This window comes from Eublepharis macularius, chromosome 9 (assembly GCF_028583425.1).
Source record: "Eublepharis macularius isolate TG4126 chromosome 9, MPM_Emac_v1.0, whole genome shotgun sequence".
Taxonomy (NCBI): Eukaryota; Metazoa; Chordata; class Lepidosauria; order Squamata; family Eublepharidae; genus Eublepharis; species Eublepharis macularius.
The window spans coordinates 71,938,579-71,965,332 of NC_072798.1; the positions used below are offsets into that span (position 1 = coordinate 71,938,579).

The 26,754-nt window shown below is 47.4% G+C and overlaps 1 protein-coding gene across 1 annotated transcript in view; it reads right to left on the minus strand.

Annotated features, from left to right (window-relative positions):
- The window catches only part of PDZRN4 (PDZ domain containing ring finger 4), a 373,874-nt gene that overhangs the window by 70,482 nt on the left and 276,638 nt on the right, over positions 1–26,754 (minus strand). Inside the window, exon 3 of the mRNA XM_054989365.1 lies at positions 14,976–15,229. Within this exon, the coding sequence (XP_054845340.1) occupies positions 14,976–15,229 (254 nt within the window). The remainder of the gene's footprint in view (positions 1–14,975; positions 15,230–26,754) is intronic.

Below are 26,754 nucleotides of genomic sequence, written 5' to 3' on the forward strand. Positions count from 1 at the left end.
TGACAGAGTTCTGGGGGGAAACATGTACCACTCTCTTTTTTTAAAAAAAGCAAGCCAGGAATCACAGAATTACAGAGTTGAAAGAGGCCATACAGACCTTCTAGTCCAACCCCCTGCCCAATGCAGGATGAGCCTAAAGCATCCCTGATATTCATCCAGCTTCTTCTTGAAAACTGCCAGTGAAGGGGAGCTCACCACCTCCCTAGGCAGCTGATTCCGCCTTTGAACTACTCAGACCATGAAAAAGTTTTTCCTGATATCAAGCCAGTACCTTTCTGCATGTAATTTAAGCCTGTTGCTTTGAGTCCTGTCCTCTGCTGCCAACTGAAACAGCTCCTTGCCCTCCTCCAAATGACAGCCTTTCAAATATTTAAAGAGAGCAATCATGTTCCCCCTCAATCTCCTTTTCTCCAAACTAAACATTCTCAAGTCCCTCAGCCTTTCCTCATAGGGCTCAGTCTCCAGACCTCTGATCATTGTTGTCGCTCTCTTCTGCACCCTCTCAATTTCGTCCACATCCTTTTTGAAGTGAGGCCTCTAGAACTGCACACAGTACTCCAGGTGCAACCTGACCAAGGCAGTATAGAGAGGGACTATGACCTCCTGCAATTTTGATGCAATGGCCCTTTTGATACAACCCAGGAATGAGTTTGCCTTTTTTGCCAAAGGGATAAAATGCTGCTGCTTCTTTCCCTTCCTGCCGCTTTGATGGCTGTGCAAAATGCATTTTTTAAAAAACATTGGCAGAAGACACTAGGAGGCAGGGAAAAGCAGCAATTTAACCCTTACCTGGCTTTTAAAACCAGGAGAAATTAGGAGTAATGTTACAACACTTTTCAAGCTTTGGGGGGGGGGGAAGTGTGCTCATACCAATGAGGGAGGAAGGGGAAAGCAGCCATTTAACCTTACCTGGCTTTTAAAGCCAGGAGAAATTAGAAGTAATGTTACAACACGCACACAACATAAAAGAGTTTGCTCATACCACTGAGAGAGGAAGGGGAAAGCGGCCATGTAACCCTTTCCTAGCTTTTAAAGCCAGGAATGAATAAGCAGTAAGGTTTAGGGTTGCCAACTCCAAGTTCGGAAATTCCTGGAGATCTGGAGGGCAAAACCTGTAGAAACGTGAATATAGTGGGGTTTGTGGAGGGAAAAGACCTTGGCATGGCATAATTCCATAGAGTCCACCACCTAAAGTTGGCATTTTCTCCAGGTGAACTGAATTCTGTGGCCTGGAGACCAGCTATAATTCCGGGAGATCTCCAGCCACTACCTGGAGGCTGGCAACCCTAGTAAGGTTTCAATGTTACAAATCACTCCTGGCTTAAAAAAAAGAGAGAGAGAGTGGACATACCCTGCAGGGAGGAAGGGAAAAGCACCCATTGAACCCTTTCCTGACTTTTAAAGCCAGCAGGGAATTAGCAGCAAGCTTAGGAATCGTTCCTGGCTTTGGAAAAAAAATAAGATAGTGTGTGCATACCCGGGAGGGAGGAAGCCAATGGAGAAGCAGACTTATGACTAGAGGTGTGTAATTCGGTTATCAGATAACCAAAAAAATACCAAAACAAACCTGTTTCGGTTTGTTTCGGTATTACCGAAACGTTTCCCAATTACCAAAACGTTTCGGTAATACCGAAACAGCGATTACTGAAATGTTTCGGTATGTTTCGGTAATCGTTTCGGTAAACTGAGAATCGCCATTTTGCTAGCCGTTTGCATTTGCAAGCGGCTAGCAAAATCCTGCAGGAAGCTACAGCTTCCTGCAGGCTTTTTGAAGAGGGGAAGGGGGAGAAGGAGTGAGTGACTCACTACCTCCTCTTCACCTCTCAACTCTCTTGCTAGGAAAGGAGGGAATCCTTGCTTTGCAAGGTGCTTGCTTGCTAGCATTGCACTTTGCAATGCAATGCAATGCAAAGCAAGCAGCAAAAGATTCCCGCCAAAATTCCCAGGTAAGGGAGGGGGGAGCAGGAAGGAGTGATAGAGTAGGACTCAAAGGAGGATGTGGGGGGGAAGGCAAGGGAGGGGGGACTTAGGAGTGTCCAATCCCACTGCTGCATCCTTCTTCCAGTCAATAGATTCAAATCTTTGGCAGAAGCTGCAGCAGGGGATTTAAATTTGAGGCTGGACTGGGACAGCCTCTGTTGCTGCTGAGAGTGAGAGAGACTGCTTCTTTGCTGCCTTGGACTTCTGGACTGCACCGGGTGGACTTCTGCCTGTGGAGTGGACTTCTGCCTGTGGAGGATCAACTCAAGGGGCTGAACATTCATCAGAAGAGGACTGGTAGGATATATTCTTTTTTTTTTAGGGGAGAGATGGGAGGAAGGGAAGGCACAGAGTTTGTTTAAATTGATGCTGGGCCAATTTGCTGGCCTCTGCTAAAAAATGTTTCACTGTGACATTGGCTTTGCATTGCAGGGTGGGCCTTGGTTTTCTTATGGCTTGGATTATTGTTTTAGGTTGAGACAGAGGATTATTTTAACTGGGGGGGGGTCACCACTGCTTGCTCGCATGTTTCCTGCCTTTTAACTCTCTGGCCTGGCTCTGCACTGTGGCTGTGGCCTGTGGGCCTGGCTAGGCTGGAACCAGGCCTGGCTCTGCACTGCGGGGTAGGCCTTGCCTTTCTCATGGCTTGGATCATTGTTCCCTGGGTCATCTTTTAGGGCCAGCGATGGAACCAAGCTGGGAGCATGTTTACTGGGTGTGTGTGTGTGTGTGGCACCACTGTTTGCATGTCTCCTGCCTTTTAACTCTCTGGCCTGGCTCTCCACTGTGGATGTGGGCCTGGCCAGGCCCAAAACAGACCTGGGCCTTGACTTTTGGGGTGTTGAATTTTTTGAATCTCTGTTAACATCCCACCTTTCTCTTTTCAGCCTCAAGGAGGAGAGGACTTGCTGCACGCCTGTCTGCCTGAACATCGCTGGACTGCAGGACTGGTAAGTGAGTCTGTGGGTTTACATTTGGGTGGGCATAGGGGTGGGTTTTTGCTTGCCTGGGAGGGGGGAGGTACATTTTCAGAACACCGCATCCACACCCCACACAGACACACCACAGAAAAGTTTTTCCTGTTAAATAGTGTCTTAGGAAGGTAGGCCAGTTTGTAGGCGTTCAGTGGCTAATTGCCCTCAACTTAATCGATAGGGAACTGAGCGTAGCTTATTTAAAACAGTAAATAGGGATCAGCAGGACAAGCAGTAGTTAGAGTTAGGTTATATTTGATTTCTATTCATATATATATACATATTGGTATAGCTGTTAATAGGCTTCCTGTTAGTGCCCCCAAAACTAGGGTTCCACTGCCCAACTTTGGCACCCGTGGTGGAGCCAGGCCGGCCCGGGCATACTAGTCTTGCAAGTATCTAAGGCTTTCACTTGTTATTGGGGTTTAGGGCCAGCTCAATTCCAGAGGAATTCAGCTGTTTGGCAGGCTCAGGTCCCCCAACATAAATAGGGTTGTTTAAAAAGATGTTAGATTGACCATCTCCAAGACAGGTTACAGTGCCACAAGAAGAACAGGTTTAGAAGTAGGTAGATAGGTCTTGAAAACAAAGTTCACCTTTGTTTCCCCTTGATTACGGAATAGTCAGAGTAGCTTCCGTGAGGGGAAAGCATGGCAGAAAGGAAAGCAGAGAGGGGCCCCGGGGGAAAGGCCAGAGAGAAATCTAGACGGGAGGAGGGGAGGGAGAGGGGGACTGCTGCGGCAGCCCCCCCATCTGAGCGGAGGAGGCCCTCCCCTGCACTGCTGCCGTTCACCAGCCTGGCTTCTGGTGACAGGAAGAGGGCTCGCAAGGCTCTCTTTCCTGAGGCAGCTGCTGGAGGGCCACCCCCAACCCAGGTGTCTCAGGCAGGGGCTGGCACTGGGCAGGGGCCTGCCGCTGAGGCTCCTTCTCCTCCAGTGGTTGCGAGCCAGCTGCTGGAGGAGGGGCAGTATGTGGTGTCTCCTGGGATGGACGTGGGGCATGTGACTTTTCCATCCCTCACGATCACCCCAGGAACCCGGAGGATGTTGGAGGAACTGCCGGTGAGACCCCCTGTGAGGTGGTCCACCCCAGTTTCCTCTGAGGCTAGCAGCAGGCCTCTTGCGGCTGTGCAGGAGGAGAGGGTGCAGGAGGAAGAGACTGTGGTGGACGAGCCCACATCTCTGCCCCTTCAGCCTCGTCCATCCCCAACTGCCTGGCCGAGAGTGGGAAACAGTGTGTCTGGCCAGAGCACCTCACAGGAGGTGTCTCAGGGTGGGCCCATGAGCGCTTCTGTGAAGCGTGGGCAACCCTTCAGCTCCGAATTCTGGAATCACTTCCAGAGAACGGAGGACCCCCGAGTTGCCCAGTGCCTGCATTGTAGGCAGCGCATCAGCCATGGCAGAGATGTGAACCATCTCTCCATGTCTGGTATGAGGACCCACATGAAGAGGCACCACCAGGCGGTGCTTCTTCGGGGGGAGAGTTTGAGTGGCACCACACGGCTGCCAGCTAGCCAGAAGGAGGCAGGCTCCTCTGGTGCTCTCCCCCCAAGGGTTCCTGTAGGGCAGGGACGCCAAGCCTCTCTGCCGGAGACACTTGGTAAGCAGGGCCCTAGTGTGCCCAGAGAGGGGATCCAGAGGGCGAACCGGCACCTCACGCACCACATCGTCAATATGGTAGCTGTGGATGGAAGACTGTTCTCCATAGTTGAAGACTTCGGTTTCTCAGGGCTGCTCCACGATTTCTTTCCCTGGTACGCCGTCCCTGCTCGCACAATGTTGAGCAGATCGGTGGTGCCCTCGTTTTACAGGGCTGCCAGGGACCATGTGAAGGCACAGCTGTCCCAGGTTGCCGGGAGAACTGTGGACTTCAGATCTGACATCTGGACCTGCCCAAGTGTGCAGCAAGCGTACCTGTCGCTTACTGCTCACTGGTGGGAAACTGAGGAGGTTCTGGGTGGGGTGGTGGTGTCTGCAGCTAGCCAGGGATGGATGGGAGACCACCAGGCAGGCTACCGCAAGGCCTTGCTCCACGCCAAGGTTCTCGACGTGTCGCACACGGCGAAGAAAATTGCTGCCACTCTAAGGAGACAGTTGGATGAGTGGATAGGCCAGGGACCCGCCACCGTGTGCTGGAATGCAGGCAGGGAGTCTGCCACGAGCCTCTCTGAACGTCCGGAGTTCAACCAAGCCGACGGGGGGGGCAGGCAAGAAGCGTAGTCCAAGGAGCCGAATGCAAGGGTCAGAGCCAAAGAGCAGTCAGAGCAGAACTGAGTTGCAGTAGAACCGGGGGGGGGGGGGGGTCTGTGCGCAGGTGCTTCTGCAACAAGTGAAAGGGCGTCCTGGCTTAAGGGCTCTCACCTGCAGGGCAGTGCTGCACCCTGTTACAACTCAAGGTCGTTACGTCGTTGTTTGAGTGCCTGAAGCCTTGCACTTCGCCTCCTTTCCTGTGCAGCAAGACGCTGTCTCCCTCTGCGCTGCCTATCAGGTTCAGGGGAGCTGGGTGGAGATTCTGCCCTGGTCTCAGGAACTGGTGCAGGTAAGGGAACAGCCTCTGTCCCTGAGTCTGCCCTGGATTCCTCAACCTGCTCTGGCAAGGGTTCCTGCTGCTCCATTCCCTGCTGGTCTTCCAAGCAGCTACCTCTGAAGGGACTTGGAATAGTCCCACTCCTGTCGTCCTCCCCGAGGTCTTCATCCTCTGAGGACTCAGAGGCCACAACACTATCCTCCCTTCAGGGCCCCCCTCTGGAAGCACCGGCGCCGGCTTGCGGGGGTATGCCTCATGGAAAGCTCGAACCAATGCCGGGGCATGGACCTGGTCTGCAGGTTCCCAAGAGTTGTCCTCAGGCCCATATCCCTTCCATTCGATTAAATATTGCAGCTGGCCTCGGCGACGGCGGGAGTCAAGGATTCGGATGACCTCATATTCCTCGTGGTCATCCACCCATATGGGCAGAGGTGTCGGCGTGGCAGTGCGTAGCGGGTCCGGGTCCGGGGCCAGTAGGTGTAAGAAACGATGAAACACAGGGTGTACCCGAAGTGTATGTGGCAGGTCCAACCGGAAGGCTACAGGATTGATCTGGTCCACCACCGTGAAAGGTCCAATGTATCGGGCGTCCAGTTTCTGAGAGGGTCTGGTACTGCGGAGGTGGCGAGTGGATAGCCATACCCTGTCCCCAATATGGATATCCTTTCCTGGTTGCCGGGCTTGGTCGGCTCTGGCCTTGTAGGCCGCCTTGGCCTGATCGAGGTGTTCCCTTAGCAAGTCATGTTGAGCTTGCAATTCCCGGGTCAGGGCATCTGCTGCAGGGACAGGGGAGTGAGGCAGAAACTCTGGAAAATGGCGTGGATGTTACCCATAGTTAGCCTGGAAAGGTGTCTGTCATGTCGAGGAGTGGACGGCGTTGTTGTATGCAAATTCTGCCAGGGCCAGGAGGGATGCCCAATTGTCCTGTTGATGGTTGCAATAACAACGAAGGTACTGCTCGAGGACTGCATTAACATGTTCGGTCTGCCCATCGGTCTGCAGGTGGTGGGCTGAGGAAAAGTGCAATCGGGTGTCTAGGAGGGAGTGTAGGGCCCGCCAGAACCGTGAGGTGAACTGAGTGCCGCAATCTGTGATGATATGTTCGGAGAGTCCATGGAGTCGGAAAATGTGTTGCAGGTACAATAACGCGGTGTCCCGGGCCGTCGGTGTTCCTGAACAAGGGATGAAGTGAGCCATATTCGTGAAGGAATCCACCACTACCAAAATGGAGGAATGGGGTCCGGACTTGGGCAGCACAACAATGAAGTCCATAGTGACTGTGTGCCAGGGTCCCAGTGGAGTGGGCAGGGGTTGCAGCAGGCCAGCTGGCTTGCCTGGCTGATTCTTGGCCCTGTGGCAGACATCACAGGTGTTGACGTAGCGGGGCATGTCAGCGTGGATCCGGGGCCACCAGAATTCCCGTGTGGCAAGGTGCAACGTCCTGTACCTCCCGAAGTGGCCTGCGGAGCCCACATCATGGGACAGGTGGAGGACCTCCCTATGCAAGGGACCAGCCGGCACACAGAGGCGCCCCTGATGCAGTACCAAGCCGGCTTGGACAGTGATCTCTGCTCCTACAGGGATTTCCTGGTTGTGCATTGCTTGCACCTGCTTTCGGGCCCAGGGATCATGGAGTTGTTGCTGTGGGATGCGTTCCCAGAGGGATGGGGGGGGGGTCGGTGGCAGCAGCAAAGGCAGTTGGCGGAAAGATCGTGGTTGGGGGAGTCATGGGTACCTGATCCTGGTAGTGCTCAGGTTTCCGAGACAAAGCATCTGCTTTCCAATTCTGGGTACTAGGGATGTAAGTAATGGTGAGATTGAAACGAGAGAAGAATAGCGACCACTGGATTTGCCGCTGATTCAGCTGTCGGGCAGTCTGCAGGTATTCTAGGTTCCGGTGATCGGTCCAGATCTGCACGGGATGGCGTGCTCCTTCGTGGTGGTGATGCCAAACCTCCAGAGCAACCTTGATGGCCAGTAATTCTCGCTCCCAAATGGTGTAGTTGCGTTCTGCGGGAGTTAGCTGGCGGGAATAGAACACACAGGGCTGAAGCAGATCCGCTGGTCTTCGCCGCTGGGACAGGATGGCTCCCACTGCAACATTGGAGGTGTCCGTTTCTACCACGAAGGGCAAGGCAGGGTCAGGATGTCGCAACACCGGGTCGGAGGCCATGTGCTCCTTCAAGACTTGGAATGCCCCCTGGGCTTCTTGGTCCCATTGGAAAAGCTCCTTCGGTCATAGCAGCCGGGTCAGGGGAGCAGCTAACAACGCGTACACTTCCACGAACTGGCGATAGTAATTAGTGAACCCAAGAAACCGTTGCAGGTCCTTGCGGTTCCGGGGGGGGGGCATGTCAGGATAGCTGCCACCTTTTCTGGGTCCATCCGGATGCCTTGAGGGGAAATGCGGTGGCCCAAGAAGTCAATAGTGGTCTGATTGAATGCACACTTCTCAAGCTTGGCATATAGCCGGTGTTCCCGGAGGCGCTGCAGTACCGTCCGGACATGGGACATGTGGCAGGCAGGATCGCGGGAGTAGATCAGGATATCGTCCAGGTACACCACCACGAAGCGGTCTATCAGGTCCCGGAGTACCTCATGGATGTACCTCTGGAGCACAGCTGGGGCATTACAAAGGCCAAAAGGCATGACCAGGTACTCGTACTGTCCATAGCGAGTGCCGAACGCAATCTTCCACTCATCCCCGGCTCGGATCCGGATAAGGTTATACACCCCTCTGAGGTCCAACTTGGTGAACAGTTGTGCTCCATTTACTCGCTCCAACAGTTCTGGGATCAATGGCAGGGGGTACCGATCCTTCACTGTAATCTTATTGAGGGCACGGTAATCATTACAGAGACGAAGCTCCCCACACTTCTTCTTCACAAACAACACAGGTGCTGAGGTGGGGGAGGTAGAGGGTCGGATGAACCCGCGTTGCAAGTTCTTGTCCAGAAAATCCTGAAGGGCTTGGTGCTCCGGCTCGGAAAGCGAGTATAACTGACCAACAGGCAGGGGCGCTCCTAGTTGCAAGTCAATCCCACAATCAAAGGGGCAGTATGGGGGAAGTTGGTCTGCCCCCTACTCTTCAAATACATCTTGAAAATCCACGTACGGTGCAGGGAGAGACCCGGTCTCCACAGGCGCAGTCACTCCTAAGAGAGTGCGGTCGTCCAGATGGGGACAGGGGTCCCGGAAACTCAGCTCTTGGGCTGTCCAATCTATCTGTGGATCGTGCAACATCAGCCAGTCCATCCCCAGTACCAGCGGGAACCAGGGCATATGGGCAATGTCCAACCTCAGAGTCTCCTGATGCCGATGGATGCAGAAGGTCAAGGGTTGGGTCTCTTTGGTAACTGGCCCAGAGCGCAAGGGCCGGCCGTCAATAGCTTCCACCTAGACTGCTGTAGCCTTGTCCTGTAGTGGCACATGGTGTTGGGTGGCAAAGGTGAGGTCCATATAGAAGCGGAGGGCCCAGAATCCACGAAGGCATGGGACATGATCCATGGTCCCCCTGGTGCTTGCAGCCGGACCGGAACTAGGATGTGCTGTGGTCCTCCGCTGCCAGGTCCATCGAGCCCCCTTGCTTGCCCCAGGTAGCCAGGGCCCAAGGCCCCTGGGGCTTGGCGTGTCCCGGTGTCCGCTGCTTCTCAGGGCAGGTACTGGCAAAGTGTCCCGGCGCCCCACAATAGAGGCACAGGTTAGCTCGGCGCCTCCAGTCTTTCTCCGTTGGGGTAAGGCGTGGTCTGGAAGCCCCAAGTTGCATGGGCTCCACCCCATCTTCCGGGGAACGGGTCATTGGGATTGCAGGGCCCCCTGGGGGAAGGGGGAGTCTGGTAGTCACACGGCCCCGGCCGCTACTCCTAGCCTGGCGTCTGTCTTCCAGGTGCCCATCTATTTGCAGGCTGAGTGCAATCAAGGCCTCAAGGGTGGCTGGCCGCTCCACCCGGGCTAACTCATCCAGCACTTCTTCTGATAGGCCCTCCAAATATTGGTCATGTAAGGCACCATCATTCCAGTCCAAATCCAAAGCCAGAGTCTTGAACTCTGCAGCATAGGCTGCCACAGACATCTTCCCTTGCTGTAACCGTCTCAGCTGCTGATTAGCCCTTCCCTGTTTTTGAGGGTCAGAAAAAGCAGCCTGGAACTGGGTCAGGAAGGCTGCATAGTTGTTCAGCACAGGGGAGTCAGCTACCAGCAGGGGTGTGGCCCACTTAGCTGCATGGTCCTTTAACAAACTCAGCACAAAGGAGACTTTTGTTTGGTCATCAGGGAAATCTTGCTGTCGTACCTTCATGTAAAGCTTGCACTGGGCAAGGAACAGAGGAAAGTCAGCTATCTGCCCCCCAAACTTGTCAGGCAACACCACTGGGCATTTACGTGGGGTGTGTGTCACAGCCCTGGAAGTCATTGCTGTGAGCTGCTGCTGCTTGGCTGACAACGCAGCAGAAACTTGCTGAAACTGTTCTTTCAGCGTTTGGTTCTCAGATATCAAAGCAGAAACCTGATTTTGTAGCTGTTGATTGTCAGCCGCGAGACTCACAAACGCTGCAGCTGCGTCTCCTGTCTCCATGGTGACAGGGAGGAACTTCAGCCACTTGTGATTTATGGCAGAAGGACTATGTGCTGGAATGCAGGCAGGGAGTCTACCACGAGCCTCTCTGAACGTCTGGAGTTCAACCAAGCTGATGGGGGAGCAGGCAGGAAGCATAGTCCAAGGAGCCGAATGCAAGGGTCAGAGTCAAAGAGGAGTCAGATCAGAACTGAGTTGCAGTAGAACCAGGCGGGGCTGTGCGCAGGTGCTTCTGCAACGAGGGAAAGGGCGTCCTGGCTTAAGAGCTCTCACCTGCAGGGCAGTGCTGCACCCTGTTACAACTCAAGGTCGTTACGTCGTTGTTTGAGTGCCTGAAGCCTTGCACTTCGCCTCCTTTCCCGTGCAGCAAGACGCTGTCTCCCTCTGCGCTGCCTATCAGGTTCAGGGGAACTGGGTGGAGATTCTGCCCTGGTCTCAGGAACTGGTGCAGGTAAGGGAACAGCCTCTGTCCCTGAGTCTGCCCTGGATTCCTCAACCTGCTCTGGTAAGGGTTCCTGCTGCTCCATTTCCTGCTGGTCTTCCAAGCAGCTGCCTCTGAAGGGGCTTGGAATAGTCCCACTCCTGTCGTCCTCCCCGAGGTCTTCATCCTCTGAGGACTCAGAGGCCACAACATACCGTGGGATGCATGGTGACGGACGGTGGCAGCAATATGAGGGCAGCAGCGCAACTAGTGAGCCAAGAGCGCATTTACTGTGCAGCCCACAAGCTACACCTAGTGGTGAGAGATGCGCTTGGGGCGGGCTCCTCCAAGGAACCCCATGATCCCCGGACTCGTGACTTCCAGTTACTGCTCCAGAAGTGTCGGAGGCACACGAGTCACTTCTCACGCAGCGTGACAGCCACTCATGAACTGCGCCTGAAGCAGGTCAGGACAGGCATGCCGGAACACGTACTGTTCGCTGACATCAGCACTCGCTGGAACTCCACCTGTGCCATGCTTGAGAGCTTGGTGGAGCAGCAGGCCACACTCCACGTGTGGCTCTCCAAGAGCCATGGTGCAAGTCAGGTGGGTGAGTTCAGCCGTGAGAATTGGCTCACCATCACCCAGACAGTGGAGGTCCTGAAGCCCTTCAAGGACTTCACTGTGGCGGTCTCGTCAGACACAGCGACCCTGGGTCTGGTCATTCCCCTGGTGCACACGCTCTGGAGGAATCTGGCCACCTTTTCAGACCCAGACGCACCTCGTGCTGACATCGTTCCAGTAGTGCGCGCGCTGGTGAAAAGGCTGCAGCACGGCATAGCTGCCAGGCTAATGCCTCTCACACAGAACATGTCATACATGTTGGCGACCATGTGCGACCTGTGAATCAAGGGCACTTTCGCCGAGCGGGACGGGAACCTCAAGCTGTGGGAACCATAACAATGTCAACAAAAGAATGAAAGCAACACACAAACATACATACACAGCCCCACCCACCCCCATGAAAAGAAAAGCAGAATGAGCTCAAAGCAGCACACATACACACAGCCCCACCTACCCACTCCCCCAATGAAAAGAAAGCAGAATGAATTCAAAGCAGCATACGCATACACAGAAACCCCTGAATGAAAAGAAAGCAGAATGAACTCTAAGCAGCTTAACCACCTCTGCAGAGCCTGCGCTGGGCCCCAGCTTGCGCTTTCTCTCTCTCTCCCTTTCTCTCCTCCTCTCTCGCTCACTCACAGAGGAATGAAAAGAAAGCAGAATGAACTTGAAGCAGCTTAACCTCCTCTGCAGACCCTGTGCTGGGCCTCAGCTCTCCCTCTCTCCCTCACAGAAGAATGAAAAGAAAGCAGAATGAACTCAAAGCAGCTTAGCCTCCTCTGCAGAGCCCATGCTGGGCCCCCAGCGCTCTCTCTCTCTCTCTCTCTCTCTCTCTCTCTCTCTCTCTCTCTCTCTCTCTCACTCACAGAGGAATGAAAAAAGCAGAATTTATTTATTTATATTTATATTCCACCCTCCCCACATCAGCAGGCTCAGGGCAGATCACAACCAAGTTTAAAAACATATTTCATCATATATACAATTTAAAATCATAAAACATCCTAATACATAGATTAAAATACATGTAAACATATTCACACACATACACACATATATATGTGTATGTATGTATGTAAACACAATAATCCAGACAACCCCCTATTTAGCATGAACTCGAAGCAACTTAACCTCCTCTGCAGAGCCTGCACTGGGCCCCAGCTCTCCCTCTCTCACTTACAGAATGAAAAGAAAGCAGAATGAACTCTAAGCAGCTTAACCACCTCTGCAGAGCCTGTGGAGCTGAAAGAGGAAGGAATCATGCGGGCAGATTCCAGAGCTGCCGGAACACCATTCCGGGGTGTTCCCCCTCTAAAAAAGCACAGGCTGTGACTCACAAAAGCTCATACCCCACCACAAATTTTGTTAGTCTTATAGGTGCTACTGGACTCTTGCTCTTTTCTACTACTATTATCTATTATTCACAATGCATGTTAAGGGTGGAAGGAGGGGAATCATCCTTTGATAGATCCTTGGGAAATATTAACTTAATCACCCACTCACCCCTTTTTCCTGTTGATAATATGAAGAGTTCTGTTCTACTGTATTTTTAGCTCCCCAGCCTTGGGAAGAAATGAAAAGGAATGAGGCTGAAAAGGGTGGGGGAATAATATAAAACACAGAATAATCTAAACAATTGGGTAGAGAGAAATGAAGACATACCAAGTTGGATGATGGGTTTAGTAACATCCCATTTTCCTTCAGCCCTCTTACACTTTGCAGTTCATGAAGAGCTTTCTAAAAACATTGCCAGCTGCAAAAAACGATGGCAAATGCCACTAATCAGGAAGTTTTTGCTGTTTGACCAACTGCTCTGCTCTGTCCCTAGTGGCTGAGAGCAAAACTGCACAAAAAGTAAAAACAAATGCATTCACTGAACGCAAGATGATTCCAGCTTCTGGGGCCCTCAAGACCTGACAAACCCAGAAATTTTGATCTCCTGGTCCCCTCTCTCGGTGGCCCTTAGCCTCTAGCATCAACAGAATTTGCTGTTACATAAACTACGGAGGTCATTTAGAATGTGTTCTATATAGTTTCTTAAGCCCTTTCAAGTTTTCCTGTACAAGATGCATTCTGTGGCCTATATCGTCTTTAAAAAGTTTGAAACCTTTTCCAATGTAAGGAATGTCCCCCTAACTTGAGTGGCTCTTCTGCCACAAGTAGGATACAGGCCTGTATGTTCTAGTACTACTAATTGTCTAGAATCTGAAGTGAAAATAGGGCTGCCAGGTCTCCGACCATGATGGGGGGATATCCAACCCCCAGCCTTGCTCCCCCAACACTACTCACCTGGCTGGCAGTGGGGAGAAAGGTGAGCAGAGTCAGGTCAGAGCACACTGCACGCTGACTCCACAGGCCTGATGATGTCACTTAAACTGGAAGTTATGGCATATCTTAGAATTGGCCCCAAACATAATGAAAATGCTATGTTTCGGGCCTGCTGAGACACTGTTCCAGTTTAAATTGGCAGTGATATCATTGGGCCTATGGAGCCTGTGTGCAGTGTGCTCTGGCCTACCTCTGCTCACCAGGAGAGGAAGATCAGCACCCCCTCCTCCACTGCTTTTTTTGGGGGGGGGGCTGCCATCACTAAGTGTAGGACAGTTCAATGAAAGGCCGGATGAAAAATGTGGGTCAGAAATTTTTTACACAATTGAAGAGAACTTGGCGAATCAGTGTCTAGCATTTTGTTATTTGAAATTCCTTCGACAAACAGGTCACAAATATGCCACATATTGCTATTAATATGCCAGCATTAATGCCAACACTGTTCCTAATGACAGTATAACAGCTACTTTTCCACAGCTGGGATTCAGAAAAGCAACATACTTTCTATAAATACCTGCATGTTGTCCTCTGCAGGACATATAGCACCTTAGGGGTAGGGTTGCCAGGTCCCTATACCCTCCTGGTGGGAGGGGGAGGGACCTGCCACTTACCTTGTGCCAGCAGCATGGTGTTCCTTCGTGCACACATGGAGCGCATGCGCTCTCCAGTGCCTACATGATGACATCACTCCTGGAAGTGATGTTATTGTGCTGCCCACGGGAGCGCTCCTGTGCTCCATGCAGGGCCGATTCTGCCAGTTTAGGCCCAAAATCAGCCTCAAATGAAGCATGGGAGCTCCCGCGGCCAGTGCAATGATGTTACTTCCGGAAGTGATGGCATTGCGCCTGTTGGCAGCATGCACAGCATGTTTCCTATGGTGCATGCCAGTGCTGGGCAACTTCTGGGAGCTTGCCACCTCTGACTGATCGCTGGGTAATCGGTGGGCATGGGGGCAAAACCCAAGGAGTTTGCTTGCCACCAGCAGGCACCTGGGAACTCTTCTTAGGGGTAGCATTTTGATTAAAAAATGGTGAGGAGGGAAAGGCTTAAACATCTGTAAACAATAAAAAGATTAAATGCTCTTTCTCCAGTACATTAAAAAAAAAGTTCCTGGTCATGGATATCTGACATCATGTCTTGCATTGTTGTGATAGTTTTTTGCACCATTTGTCAGCCCAGTAGAAAATAATAAGTGGGGGACCCACAAGAGCCCATCATGTTCTCTTTTCTGTCCCTGGCCACCCCCAATCGACTCCCCTTTCTTGCTTCCTTCTTTCCTTCCTACTCATCTTTGTCTTCCTCCCTATCTTCAGCTTCCTCCCCCTAGCAGCTTCTCCCCTATGGCCCAGTTGCATGGTGCTGGCTTAACTGGGGCCTAGTTGCATCGTGGGGAATCTGCAAGGACTCGGCGAGTTACTTCACTTTTCCCTGTATCCCCTTCCCCACACTATTTCCTTTTCCCTTCCTCCTGGCACGTTTCCCTACATCCTTCTCTTCTTAAGTATCCTCAGATCAGCGTCATTTGACTATTAGTATATAAGATATGTCCTACCTGTCTGAAAGCAGGAAAGGACATATATCAGGTACTGGAGGTGTGGTCGGTCTTAGCCTGGCCAGAGCCATAATATGCTCGAAGGTAATATCTGTCTGCGTGCTAGCATCCATGAGCCGAACATCTTGGGAGCTCCCATGTGCTTTAATAAGGGGGGCTCTCCGTAGAACTTGGACTACAATGGGTTCTTTTGCATTACGAAATGCCTCCACTGCCTCCTCATGAGTAGCTTTGGAGAGATCTTTTCCGTTGACCTAGGAGGAAAAAAGATGCTATTTAGGTTAATGTTAAGAGAGGTATAGAATGTTGAGATCATAATCTATTCATAACATTCATGAAATCTTTTAACACAACTCTTCTATGGTGTCAAAGAAAAGAGGAAGAAAAGTGTCAGGCAGAAAAAGAAACCATGGTCGAATCCACATTCACCCATTACCCGCATGTTTATCGGATATCTTCCGTTTGCCTCCAATCCGCAATTTTTTCCTCTTTGTTCACATTCCTGCTTCCAATCTGTCTTTCTTGCGCGTCCCTCCGGTCACACAGCTGCTTGAAAACCGCTTTTTTGGGTGGGACCTTTTTTCCCGCCCATTTTTTAAAATTTTTTTGAGCGCACTTTTCCGTTATTTCGATCTTGCCTTATAAAGAAACATCATTGAAGATAATGCTGCCTCTCTTTCCCCCACTGACAGCACTGATGGCTCTCTCCCGTTTCTTTTTTGGAAATCTGGAAGCATGAGGGAAGCTTTCGTGGGCATTTCCTATGCAGGACAGTTCAGTGCCTGAATTTTACTGAAGTTTCACTTCCTTGGAGTGTCATTATTTCGATATTTCGTAATTTCGATATTACAGTAATATAAAATAAAAAAAATAAAAAACAGTTAAAAAGGAAGTTTCGCGAGTCTGTTCTGAGGATGGATTCACCCCAAAATGATTTTCAAACTACCAGATTTGATTCAGAAACAGCATAATCAATAAATCCAATGCTATGAAGTCAAAAACAGTCTTTTGCAGACTACGGAGCACTTGCAAGTTGAATCAGCCAATAGGAACTCTCGGAACGGCCGGAGAGACAGGAAGGGGGGTGGTTTTTAAAGAAACCGCGTAAATTGCGCATTGGCCCGTTCACGGCCACCGTGAAACTCCCGTTGAAAACCTGTGACCACATATTCAGGAGAAATGTGAATGAAATGCGTCTGTTTAATGAGGTAATGTGACCGGCACTTTGGATTGCGTGGGGAATGCGGGGAACATGCGACTTAGAATGAGTAATGTGGATTCGACCTAGGTTACAACATTTCCAGAACATATAAAATGACACTTAAATTAGAAAGAAACAAAGTAAAATAAACAAAATCACAAGTTTGTCTTATTAAGTTTTTAGAACACTTAGGAAAAAGACCTTTCAACATTATAAAGAATGTGAGTTTTTTTATTTCAATGTTAAAGTTACACTGGATATGAGTTTTAAACTTGTGCATCAATTTAGATCTTCACACAGCCCTCCCCACAACTGTTCCCTTTCACAGTTATGCCACAACCTGAACTTTGCGGTGACTCCAGCCCCTTAGAAAGGCCACCTGAGAGAGGTCGGGGGGGATTCCACTCTGATCCATTATTGGAAGCTGTGTAAAGTGGCCTTGTTTAAAGGGACTTTTGCTAGTGAGTGCCCTTTGGGGTTACTGTCTAGCTTGAGCATGAACCATATATAATTGTTTTATATGATTGTCAGCAGTACTTGCGTTTTTAATGGTTGTACTGTAAGTGAATACAGGTTTTAGTAAACTAGCTTAGGCCAACACTGACAACATGAATGGCAGGATACAAGCATTTTAAGAAGTAAACATAAATGTAAATGCACTCATGACAGATTTATTTTATGCTCCATCTTTCTCCACAATGGAACTCAAAGCAGCTTACACCTTCCTCCTCTCCCCCCATTTTATCCTCACAACAACCCTGTGAGGTAGGTTAAGCTGAGAGTGTGTGGCTTGCCCAAAGTCATCGAATAATCTTTCATGATAGAGCTGAGATTCACATCTGGGTTTCCCAGATCCTAGTCTGACACTTTAACCACTGTACCACACTCATTCTCAGATAGAAAATGGAGAAGTTTTAGACATAAAAAGGCAAATCTATCTAAAAACAAAATATGAAAAAATCATATATCCTATGCTGAATCTTGTGCAGATCAAAAACACACACATGCTGGGGCCAGGCAGAGACTAGGAGGATGTTTGTACAAACCTGGGTCACCCCCCAGGGCTTGTACAAAAATCCTCCCCCCAAATCAAGCTCTCAGTTTATGTGGGGAAAGTCCTCTACATCGTGAGATCTCAGCCTCCGTATTTAGAGTTGCTTAGAAACCCCATAAACATTCAAGCTAGCCCAAGTTGCTGGAAGACACTGCTGTGGTTGCTAGAAGAAGGGAGGAGCAATCTCCAGCCACTATGTAAGCAAGAAAGGCAGAGGCAGTGGTGCTGCTGGCAGGCAGGCAGGCAGAAGCAACAATGCTGCAGGAGGGCAGGGGGAGTGGGAGCCACAGCTGCTCCCTTCCACCACCACCCCTCCTACCACATGAGACAAAGTGATGGCTGACCTGCAGGGAGGCAGGGGAGGGGAACTACCACCACCATCTGCCAGGCAAGGGGAGGTGCTGCAAATAGGCAGAATAGCTGATTAGTGGTGGGTAGCCTGGTAAGAAAGTGAGAGGGGATGAAAAAGGACGCTGCCAGTCTTGCAGATTCCCCACTTTTATTACCTGCATCATATATGTTGCAAAAGGACAATATGCCAAAAACCAGTCCTGAATCTGACCCCTGAGTAGCAAAAACCTTTGGCACTGCTGTGCTAGTGCTAGATAAAGGACCCCAAGGGCTGTGAATCAGCAATAACCAGACAATAGCACTTTGGCATCTGAAGGGTGATATCCTAAGCTTAGTACTATTTAACTTGATGGCCATGGGCAATTCATTACCTTTCAGTGTCAGTTTCTACAATGTGCAGTGCTAAACCAACTATAAATTTAAGGAATACTGCATAATCCCAGGTGTTCCTATCTCTAACAGTCACTCAAATTACCTAATTATATATACAGTTATTACAGTGCTGCTTATATGTGGTTACATGAAATAATGCACTGCCTATTACAATTAGGCTGGTAGCTCCCAAAGCCGTCTCTCATCATTTTTTACCTTGTAGTGAAAAAACTCTATGGCCTTTAGAATACTTCCATACTCATGTGATTTCCTTATAAGATGTAAGAACTTAAAAATCCAAGCCCTCATCTTCTAAACATTATTTTAAGTTTATCAACAGATTTGGTTACACTGATTGAAGGTGACCAATATTACAAATTATGCCTCTTTCTATAAAATTCCTATAAAATCATGGAATAGCTTAAATACACTATAATGGCAGCCACAAGAGGGTTCACTTTTTCCTCATAAAACAAAAACTTTTTACAGAGTTATACCATTCTTGCTAAAGTTTGCATTACATCTTGGTTCTGAGAATAAAACATAACTAACAACGTATCTATTTTTTAGCAAATCTCACCGCAAGTGTTGTTCCTGCCCCAAACCCTCAAAACTAGAGCCATGCAGGCATACCATTTAACAATGCTCTGCAACTGATTTCAGTATTTTAAAACAGCACTAATCTCAGATGAATCTTGCTTTGAATAGCATCCTTTGTTAGTGCACTTTGGAGGCACCTTGCCCAGTTTCTATAAGCAGAGTTCTATACTGAGATGAGAATAGATTTCAAGAGGGTGGGCACATTCATAAAACCTCTTAACTGCAGCTGAAAAGTACATAGCCCTCAAGCCAGTTCAGTATTATAGACGTACCTATTCACTGAGTCAAACACTTCTCTAGACAGAGGTCTAGCTAATTACAGGATGAAAATGAATACAGTGGGTAGACTGCACTAGAAATAAACACAAAGCACTACCTATTAGGGGTGAGCAGCCCAAAAAGATTTGGGTTTCCCGCTTTGGGTTTACCCAAAATACCATAATTCCATACCATAATTCCGAAATACCATAATTCCGAAGCAGCAAACTGGGGGTGGGTTAATGTTTAAAGGGCCCCGCCGCTGCTTGCAAGCAGCGGTGGGGCCCTTTAAACTCAGTCCAGAAGCTTTCCGAAGCATTACGAATGTTTTGGAAAGCTTTGATTCAGGATTTCCGAATCAGGGCCAGCATGCCGGATATCCCGAATCTTTACGGATCAGGTATTTTACCCGGATTCCAGGGTATTACCCGGATTCGGGTATTTTACCCGAATTGGAAACCCGAAACGCACATCCCTACTACCTATAACTTATACCCTTGTTGAATTCCTTGTATGTCTCTACTCTAGGACTGTTTCTTGTAGTGTAATTACCTGGCTTTGTGGGACATACACATTCAAAAACCTATTTACTGTATGCTGTTTATAGTTTTTTGTTGTGTGTCATGATTCAAACAAGCACTGTGATTGTTAAATGTTGCCCTCAGTTTTTAATCAATAGTGCTCAAGATGCATATGAAGGTATTTTCTGAAGCAAGCTTGAGCATGCTCAGTGTCTGAATGGTAAGCTGCCTGGGAACCTCATGAGTTCTGTGGAATAAAGGCATAACATCAGTGTAATAAATAAAACAACAAAAATTTTAAAGGTGTAGGGATATTGGCCTCTTCTGTTGGTCTCTTTTATCTCACAAGGGAGGTTGGAATACATTTGTTGGAACAGATGGGCTAATTAATCCATAAGCAACTTGTGAATGTTAAATAAAGAACATATCTCTTCACATGGAAAACATATCACTGCCTTGTTTAATAAAGCTTCTGTTTAATGAACACTCTTCGCTTTTTGGATAAACTGTGAAATCTGGGCCACTTGTCAAAAACTTCCCCAGAGTGACTGGTGACCGCTGCTTGGAAGTGAGCCATCCCCCTTTGATTATCTCTCTAAATCCAGCCACATGCATACATTCATCAATATCAGAAAACAAGAAAACAGTTTTTTGTCTTTGATGCACACATATACACATGTGAGATCAAACCAACTGACACTGGCAGGCTGCCATCCCCAAAGGCAGTTACTTTTATGCCATATCTTTGCCAAGCCCACACAGAAATTGTGAAATGAAGCACGATAAAGAAAGAATGGATTATAGACAGATTATTTAAAGAGTACAGATAAAATGACTAGCCATTGCTAATTCAAGGTCAAACACAGAATAACTTCACCAGATCCCCCCCCTGCCATTTCTAAACAAAAAGATTCAGAAAGGCTTGAGTTGAATAGTTTTCTGCTATTAAAGTTTTTGTTGCTTATTGTTGGAAAGTAAGCAGTCTCTTTAAGGGGGACAGATTATGTTCCTAGTCACAAATAGACATGGGCATGAACCACAAAAAAACTGAACCATATGGTTCATGGTTCGTGTCATTTTCACGAACCAGGAACTCCCACAAACTGGGGAAAGTTCACGAACCAGTTCATGGTTCGTGGGGTTTAAATGCCCCTTTCTGGCTGCTTAGCAGCTGCAGGGAAAAGGACATTTAAACTCCCGGATTAGCTGCTTGTCGGGGAGATCCCCGACAAGCAGCTGATCATTTTAGGAGTGTGCGCTTCTTCATGAATGGATTCCTAAAAAAGGCCTCTTTAAATGGCCCAAAGCCCACAACCCGTCCACTGCCCTGCGAGCACCGGTGGAGTAGGCTAAAAACGCCTCCTGCAGCAGCCATTTGAGGAGCGGGAAGGACGTTTTTGGCCTCCTCCGCCACCCTGTGGGCCCATGCAGTGGTGGAGGAGGCCAAAAATGACCTTCCCTCCCCTCACAGGAGGAGGGGGAGGAGGCCGAGGGCATGCAGGGCAGCGGAGAAGGCCGGAGCCACTGCTGCTGGGCTGCGGCCTCTACCACCCTAGCAGCAGAGCCAAGGTAAGTGGGGGGCTCGGGCCGGAAAGGCTGGGCTAGGCTGGGGGCACAGGGGCTGGGGTTTGTGGGATAGGGCCGTTTAAAGGGCCCTGCTGCTTGGCCATTTAAACAGCAGGGCTTGGCAGCAGGGAAAGGGGCATTTAAAACCTCCGATCTCCCCGACAAGCAGCTGATCCAAGGGTTTAAATGCCCCTTTCCCTGCTGCTTTTCAGTGGCATGGAAAGGGGCATTGCCCTTTAAAACAAACATAACGAACCAGTTGACCAGTTAGTTGAAGTTTGTGGAAACGAGCTTCCATGAACCACTGGTTCGCGAATCACGAACCGGGTGGTTTGTGGGTTTTTCGGTTCATATTCAGGTTCGTGCCTATCTCTAGTCACAAAGCACTGATTCCAGCCAGTGCTAGGCAGCAGAACCAGGACAAAAGCTATGCTAGTTTACATAAGACAATGGTTGTGTACTTGGAATAAAACCAGTTTGATTTGGAGACAGCCTACAATTTAATTAGTCAGTATTAACCAGAACATAACTGTTATCATGGTCCAATCATATTTTATTTATTGAGTCATTTTTATAATTTCTATCCAACATTCAAAACATTGATAACAATAAGGGCCAGTTAAGGAAAAATAGCGCAAGTAAAAATAAAATCCTATAATATGATCACAGAACAGGCAATAAAATGGCACCACTAGCCCAGAAATTTTTTTTACATCTCAATAAAATAAAAGTAATGTCTGGAATGCCTTGCAAAACTGGAATTTATTTATTTATTACATTTTTAGCTCAGGGCAGCATATGTGCCTCTCTTCTCTCCTCTATTTTATCCTCACAGCAACTCCAGGAAGTAGGATAGACTGACAGAGAAAGAGAAACTGGTTGGCCCAAGATTACCTAGTGAGTTTCATGCTGAGTGAGATTTAAAGCTGGGTCTTGAACGTCCTAATATAACATGCTAACCACTGTCACACTGACTCTCTATACAAGTAAACTGGCTTTCCTGACACGCTTGCAAAGAAAAGGAGGTGCAAGTGAAAAGTTCTTCATTTTGACACCCTTCAGCTCTACTCAACTCTACTCAATCCTGGTTAAGTAGATCTTAACTGGCAAGCTGCATCATATGGAGTGGGGAAGTCCTGCAGGGCTACTCCTACAACATTCCTTCTGGGCCTCCTAGTTTTCCATCTTACTTCTGCAAGAAAACCAGTGACAATGTTTCTAGTAATTAGAGTGTTGGGTTCAAACCTCTACATACCCATAAATCCCCTGACTGGAAATTACTGACTATCATTATTTATTTATTTATTTATTTAATTTGTTTGTTTGTTTGTTTGTTTATGTCATTTATAGTCGGCCTTTCTCACTGAGACTCAAGGTGGATTACACAGTGTGAGATTACTACAGTCCATAAACAATGCCATAGAGTAAATAAATATAATTTACAAAGACGTAGCATTAGTAAGAATCCATACAGAGCTGAAGAAATGTTGAAACAGAACATAAGCAATTCTACAGCTGACTTTAGATCACATGAAGCACAAGTATCTCATAGGAGCACATATTTAAGACAACAGGTAGTAGGTAAGGCAGCACCGTGATGAAGTCTAAGGTCCTTAACTCATTAGTGAAGCTAATCATTCTAATATGATTAGTAGGGTAACTGCCTGGATAAAACATACAAACCCAATGTACACTGTTCTGAGTTTCCTAAGAGGATTTGTAGACCATGTCACATATCCCACTCTCTAATATCCTTTGCCCAGGAAGTAAAAGTTCTCTTTTTAGGTTGCAGTTATAAGCAATGATTAGGAGGACTTGAACAAAAACTTGAACAAAAACCAGCTTCCCCCCCCCAAAGTACAACCAGAAAACAAACAGCAATCTAGTCCTTGATGGTTATGTGTGTGGGGGTGGGGAAGGGAATAACACCCACCAGTAAAATTTGGTTACAAATCAGGAAAAGCTATTTCATGTCTCTTCTAGATGGCAAACGCCCACACAAACCTTTCAGTCCACCACGTGTCTCTTCCAGATGATAAACATCCAAGCAGGTCACCTAGATGTCTTGCCCAGCCTCCTGGTTAATACAGTAAAAGATTGGTTACCCAGTGCTCATGGGCAATGCAGGGAGCTGGTTAATCAAATGTGATGGATACTCTAGAGGATTTCCCTGTCTCCACAGAGGATTCTGGCTTTTTTGAAATGAGTTCAGTTTAATGACCAAAGTTGAACAACTGCTATGTTCCACAGAAGAGGTCTTTTAAGGACAAAGACCTGTGAAAAGGAACAGAACAATCAGCCACAGGAATTACATTACTTGTAGTATGAACTTCTCTTAGGGACTGGGTCAGTATCCAGTGCTCCTGATTATTCTGATAGCCTGTGGTGACAATCTTGCAACTACGTATCAGGTAGGCATAAACAGGGCTGGAAAAATCAGGGAAGGCGTTTGCCATTGCTATCTTCAAAAATTATGAAGTAGAAAAAGAAAAGAGAAGATGTGGAGTGGAAAGAAAAGGGTAGAGAGGAAGATGTTTATTTAAGACTAGAGATGGGCACGAACAGAAAAAAACAAACATGATGTTCATTGTTCATTGCCATCCACGAACAGGGACTCACGAACAACCACAAACATGGCTCTGTTCACAAACATGTTTGTGGTTGGCTGTTCGTGGAGGCCAGCAGGCTCTCCTCCAGCCATCATCCAAGTCAAGATCCCTACTGCACCACTCCCAGAAACCTGACCTGAGCAGGCACCAGGAAAGGTACCAATAATAAATAATAGCTTGGCCCCAGAGCCTGGCAGCAGCCCTGGAACATGAAGGAGTAGATACCTATGCCACCACTCCCAGAAACCTTACCTGAGCAGGCAGCAGGAAAGGTACCAATAATAAATAATAGCTTGGCCCAGAGCCTGGCAGCAGCCCTGGAACTTGAAGGACTGAACTGTCCTGTTTTGAGTTAAATTATTTAATATGTTTATTTTATATTCTTAGTGTTTTATATTTGTATGTTTTACTTTTGCTGTACACCACCCTGAGTCCTTTGGGAGATGGGCGGTATAAAAATTCAATTAAAGTAAAGTAAAGTAAAGTAGATCCCTATCCCACCATACACAAAGAAAATTCAAGTTCCAATGCACTCTCTCTATCAAAATGCCAACAGCAACTGTCTCTCCCTCTCTGCTGTCTGCAAACTAAGCCAGGGCTGGGAGCCCCCTCCCCCCTGCTCTTTGCTCCCTTGTTGTAACAAATTTGGAGCTCCACACTTGAAAGGAAGACCTGCCTATCAAGCTAAATCGGGCTTAGATTGGGGTTTCCAGGGCAAACAGCAGGAGTTCAGACAGAATTCAGACAATCCCTGCCTAAGTTGCCAAGGGAATTGATTGCAGGTGCCAGAATGTCTGGCTTGACTAACAGCAACAAAGGAGGCTTGCAATGACCACCTGTTCGTTTAGAATGGGGCCTCACAAACAGCTTGTTTGCGGACAGCAGATTGGGCTGTTCGTGGCTTTTTTTGTTTGTATTGCTGTTCATGCCAATCTCTATTTAAGACACTTATGTTCTGCACTTTCACAAGGGGATTAAGGGCAATTTATAATAAAATGTCATAGTTCAAAACAACATTAGAACAGATAAGCATCAGAAAACACAACAGTTCACCACATACTATCTATTACCTTAATCAAAAGACCTCTGCCTTACAAGATGTCCTAAAGGCCAACCAAGAAAGGAGCCTCTTAAAGGCTGTTTCAAAGAACAGAGCTACTGAAGAAAAAGCCCACAAATCATCTCACTAACCTACGAAATTCAAAGGAACTGCTTTGAGGACAGGGAAAGAAAGTTCCAAGCGGATGGGCTCTTCAAGAACTGTCCCACAAGCATGGGATGGGCTTTCCCTTATTTCTATATATATTTACTATTTAGACTTCCCTGATTTCAGATAAAAACTTCCAGATTCTCTAGCTCATACTAGATGCCTTGTCATAACAACCACTTTTCACCACTCTGCTTGTATTTGACTGTTTGACAGCACTACCTTGCTGCCATTAAACCAACTGGGAAAGTGAAAAACTGGAATATATGTAAAATCGGCACATACAACATCCAGATGATAATCCAAATTCTAGTCTTTCCCAGATGGTGGTTTAATGAGCCTGGAGTGTATTTAATATGCAAATTGCATGTTATATTGACCAACTGATTTTTAATTACTGCAATTCTGCCTTATGGTGATATGGATTTAGCTAGCTGCAATACACATAAAATATAAGAAATTATCATTTAGCATAATTAGAATTTCTCAGTTAATTATTACAAACTTAAAAATGCTTTATTTTGCTTGGCACTCCAAGCTCCTATATATCACAATACAAAATCCGTTAAGCAGTATTTGTGCAGGTAGGAAAAAGAATGCATTAGAGACTCACTTTGTAATATTTCACTTTCTATGCTTTACCATAAAAATTGCAATTTCTTTTCTGAGATAATTTTTTTAGCAAGTTGCTAGATTGGTATTTTTTTAAAGTTAGCTTAGATCCAATTAGGAATATTCAACTATACTATAACAGATGACACATTTTAATGCTTTCATTTTATATATATATATATATATATATATATATATATGAACACTTGATCAGAAACATTTCCACTTTTTTTGTCTAAAGAAGTCTTACAATCCATATAGAGATGACGAGTATAGCCATATGAATGGGCCACTTATCACTGTCATAACAATTCATTCCCTTTCCAGTGGTTGGAACTCGGATCTCTTCTGAACTGTGCAGTTTAAAAAGATAGATGGTTGCCTTCTGGCTAATTGTGGGAGTTCTTTCATTACTATAAAAAGTCTTTTTATATCTCAAGTGACTTTATAAGCAGTGAATAATGAGACTTAAGTCTTTCAAAAAAGAGTCCACTGATCAAATGCTAGGGTAACTTATGGGCATGGTGACCTTTTATTCATTGAGTTACTCCAAACTGCTGCTGTTGGCACATTATTAAAATTATCCATTTATGGAGAGCAGTTAGCCATGAGGCAATTTCTTCCTTTTTTTTCCTTAAGAGAAATAGCAATTTCAGGTAGAAGAGAGCTAAAAAGAAGTCTTAGATACCCAGACCTATGCATCATCCACTTTGCTGACACAAAATGGCACGGAAAAGATAAAAATATAACCAGCAGATGGGCAAGAACACTTGGCACCAAGACCGGCTAACTTTGCCAGCTCTGCCACATAATCCTAAGAGGGAGTGCATTACTAATACTAGCATATCCATGACTAGTGATACTTTGTCATGTTCAGCAAGATTCCTGGAGCAGAGGTTACATCTGTCAAATACTGTCGCTGTTCCCCCTGGCCATGTTAGAATCAGGGAAGTGCCAACAAAATCTATTCCCACACACAAAGCAACACAAAAGTATCTATGGGTATCTAAAGTATCTGTATTAGAGCATAAGTTAAAAGGACAAACTTTGAGGCGGGATATCTTTGGTTCAAATTTCAATGCTGCTATGAATTCACAGGGTGACTTTAGGGGAGTTCCTGTCTCAGCTTAAGTGCTTCATTCATAAAATGGATAGAACAACAGTGGTCAACTTTAGAAGATTATTATAAGGGTATTCTACATATGAAGTACTTTGAGCATGCAAAAAACAAGCTCTATGTAAATACTGAGCATTGTGTGTTTGCAAATTATGATTGTCAGTTTCTTAAGCAGGGACACTTCACACATGAAACTAGTATGTTAAATTATGAGTTGAGTAGATTTAGGTCGCTTCCACACATCCTTAATGGGACCGCCTGCCAACGGAACTTTGGTGGGTTATCTCACTCATTACACACGTCATCGTTTC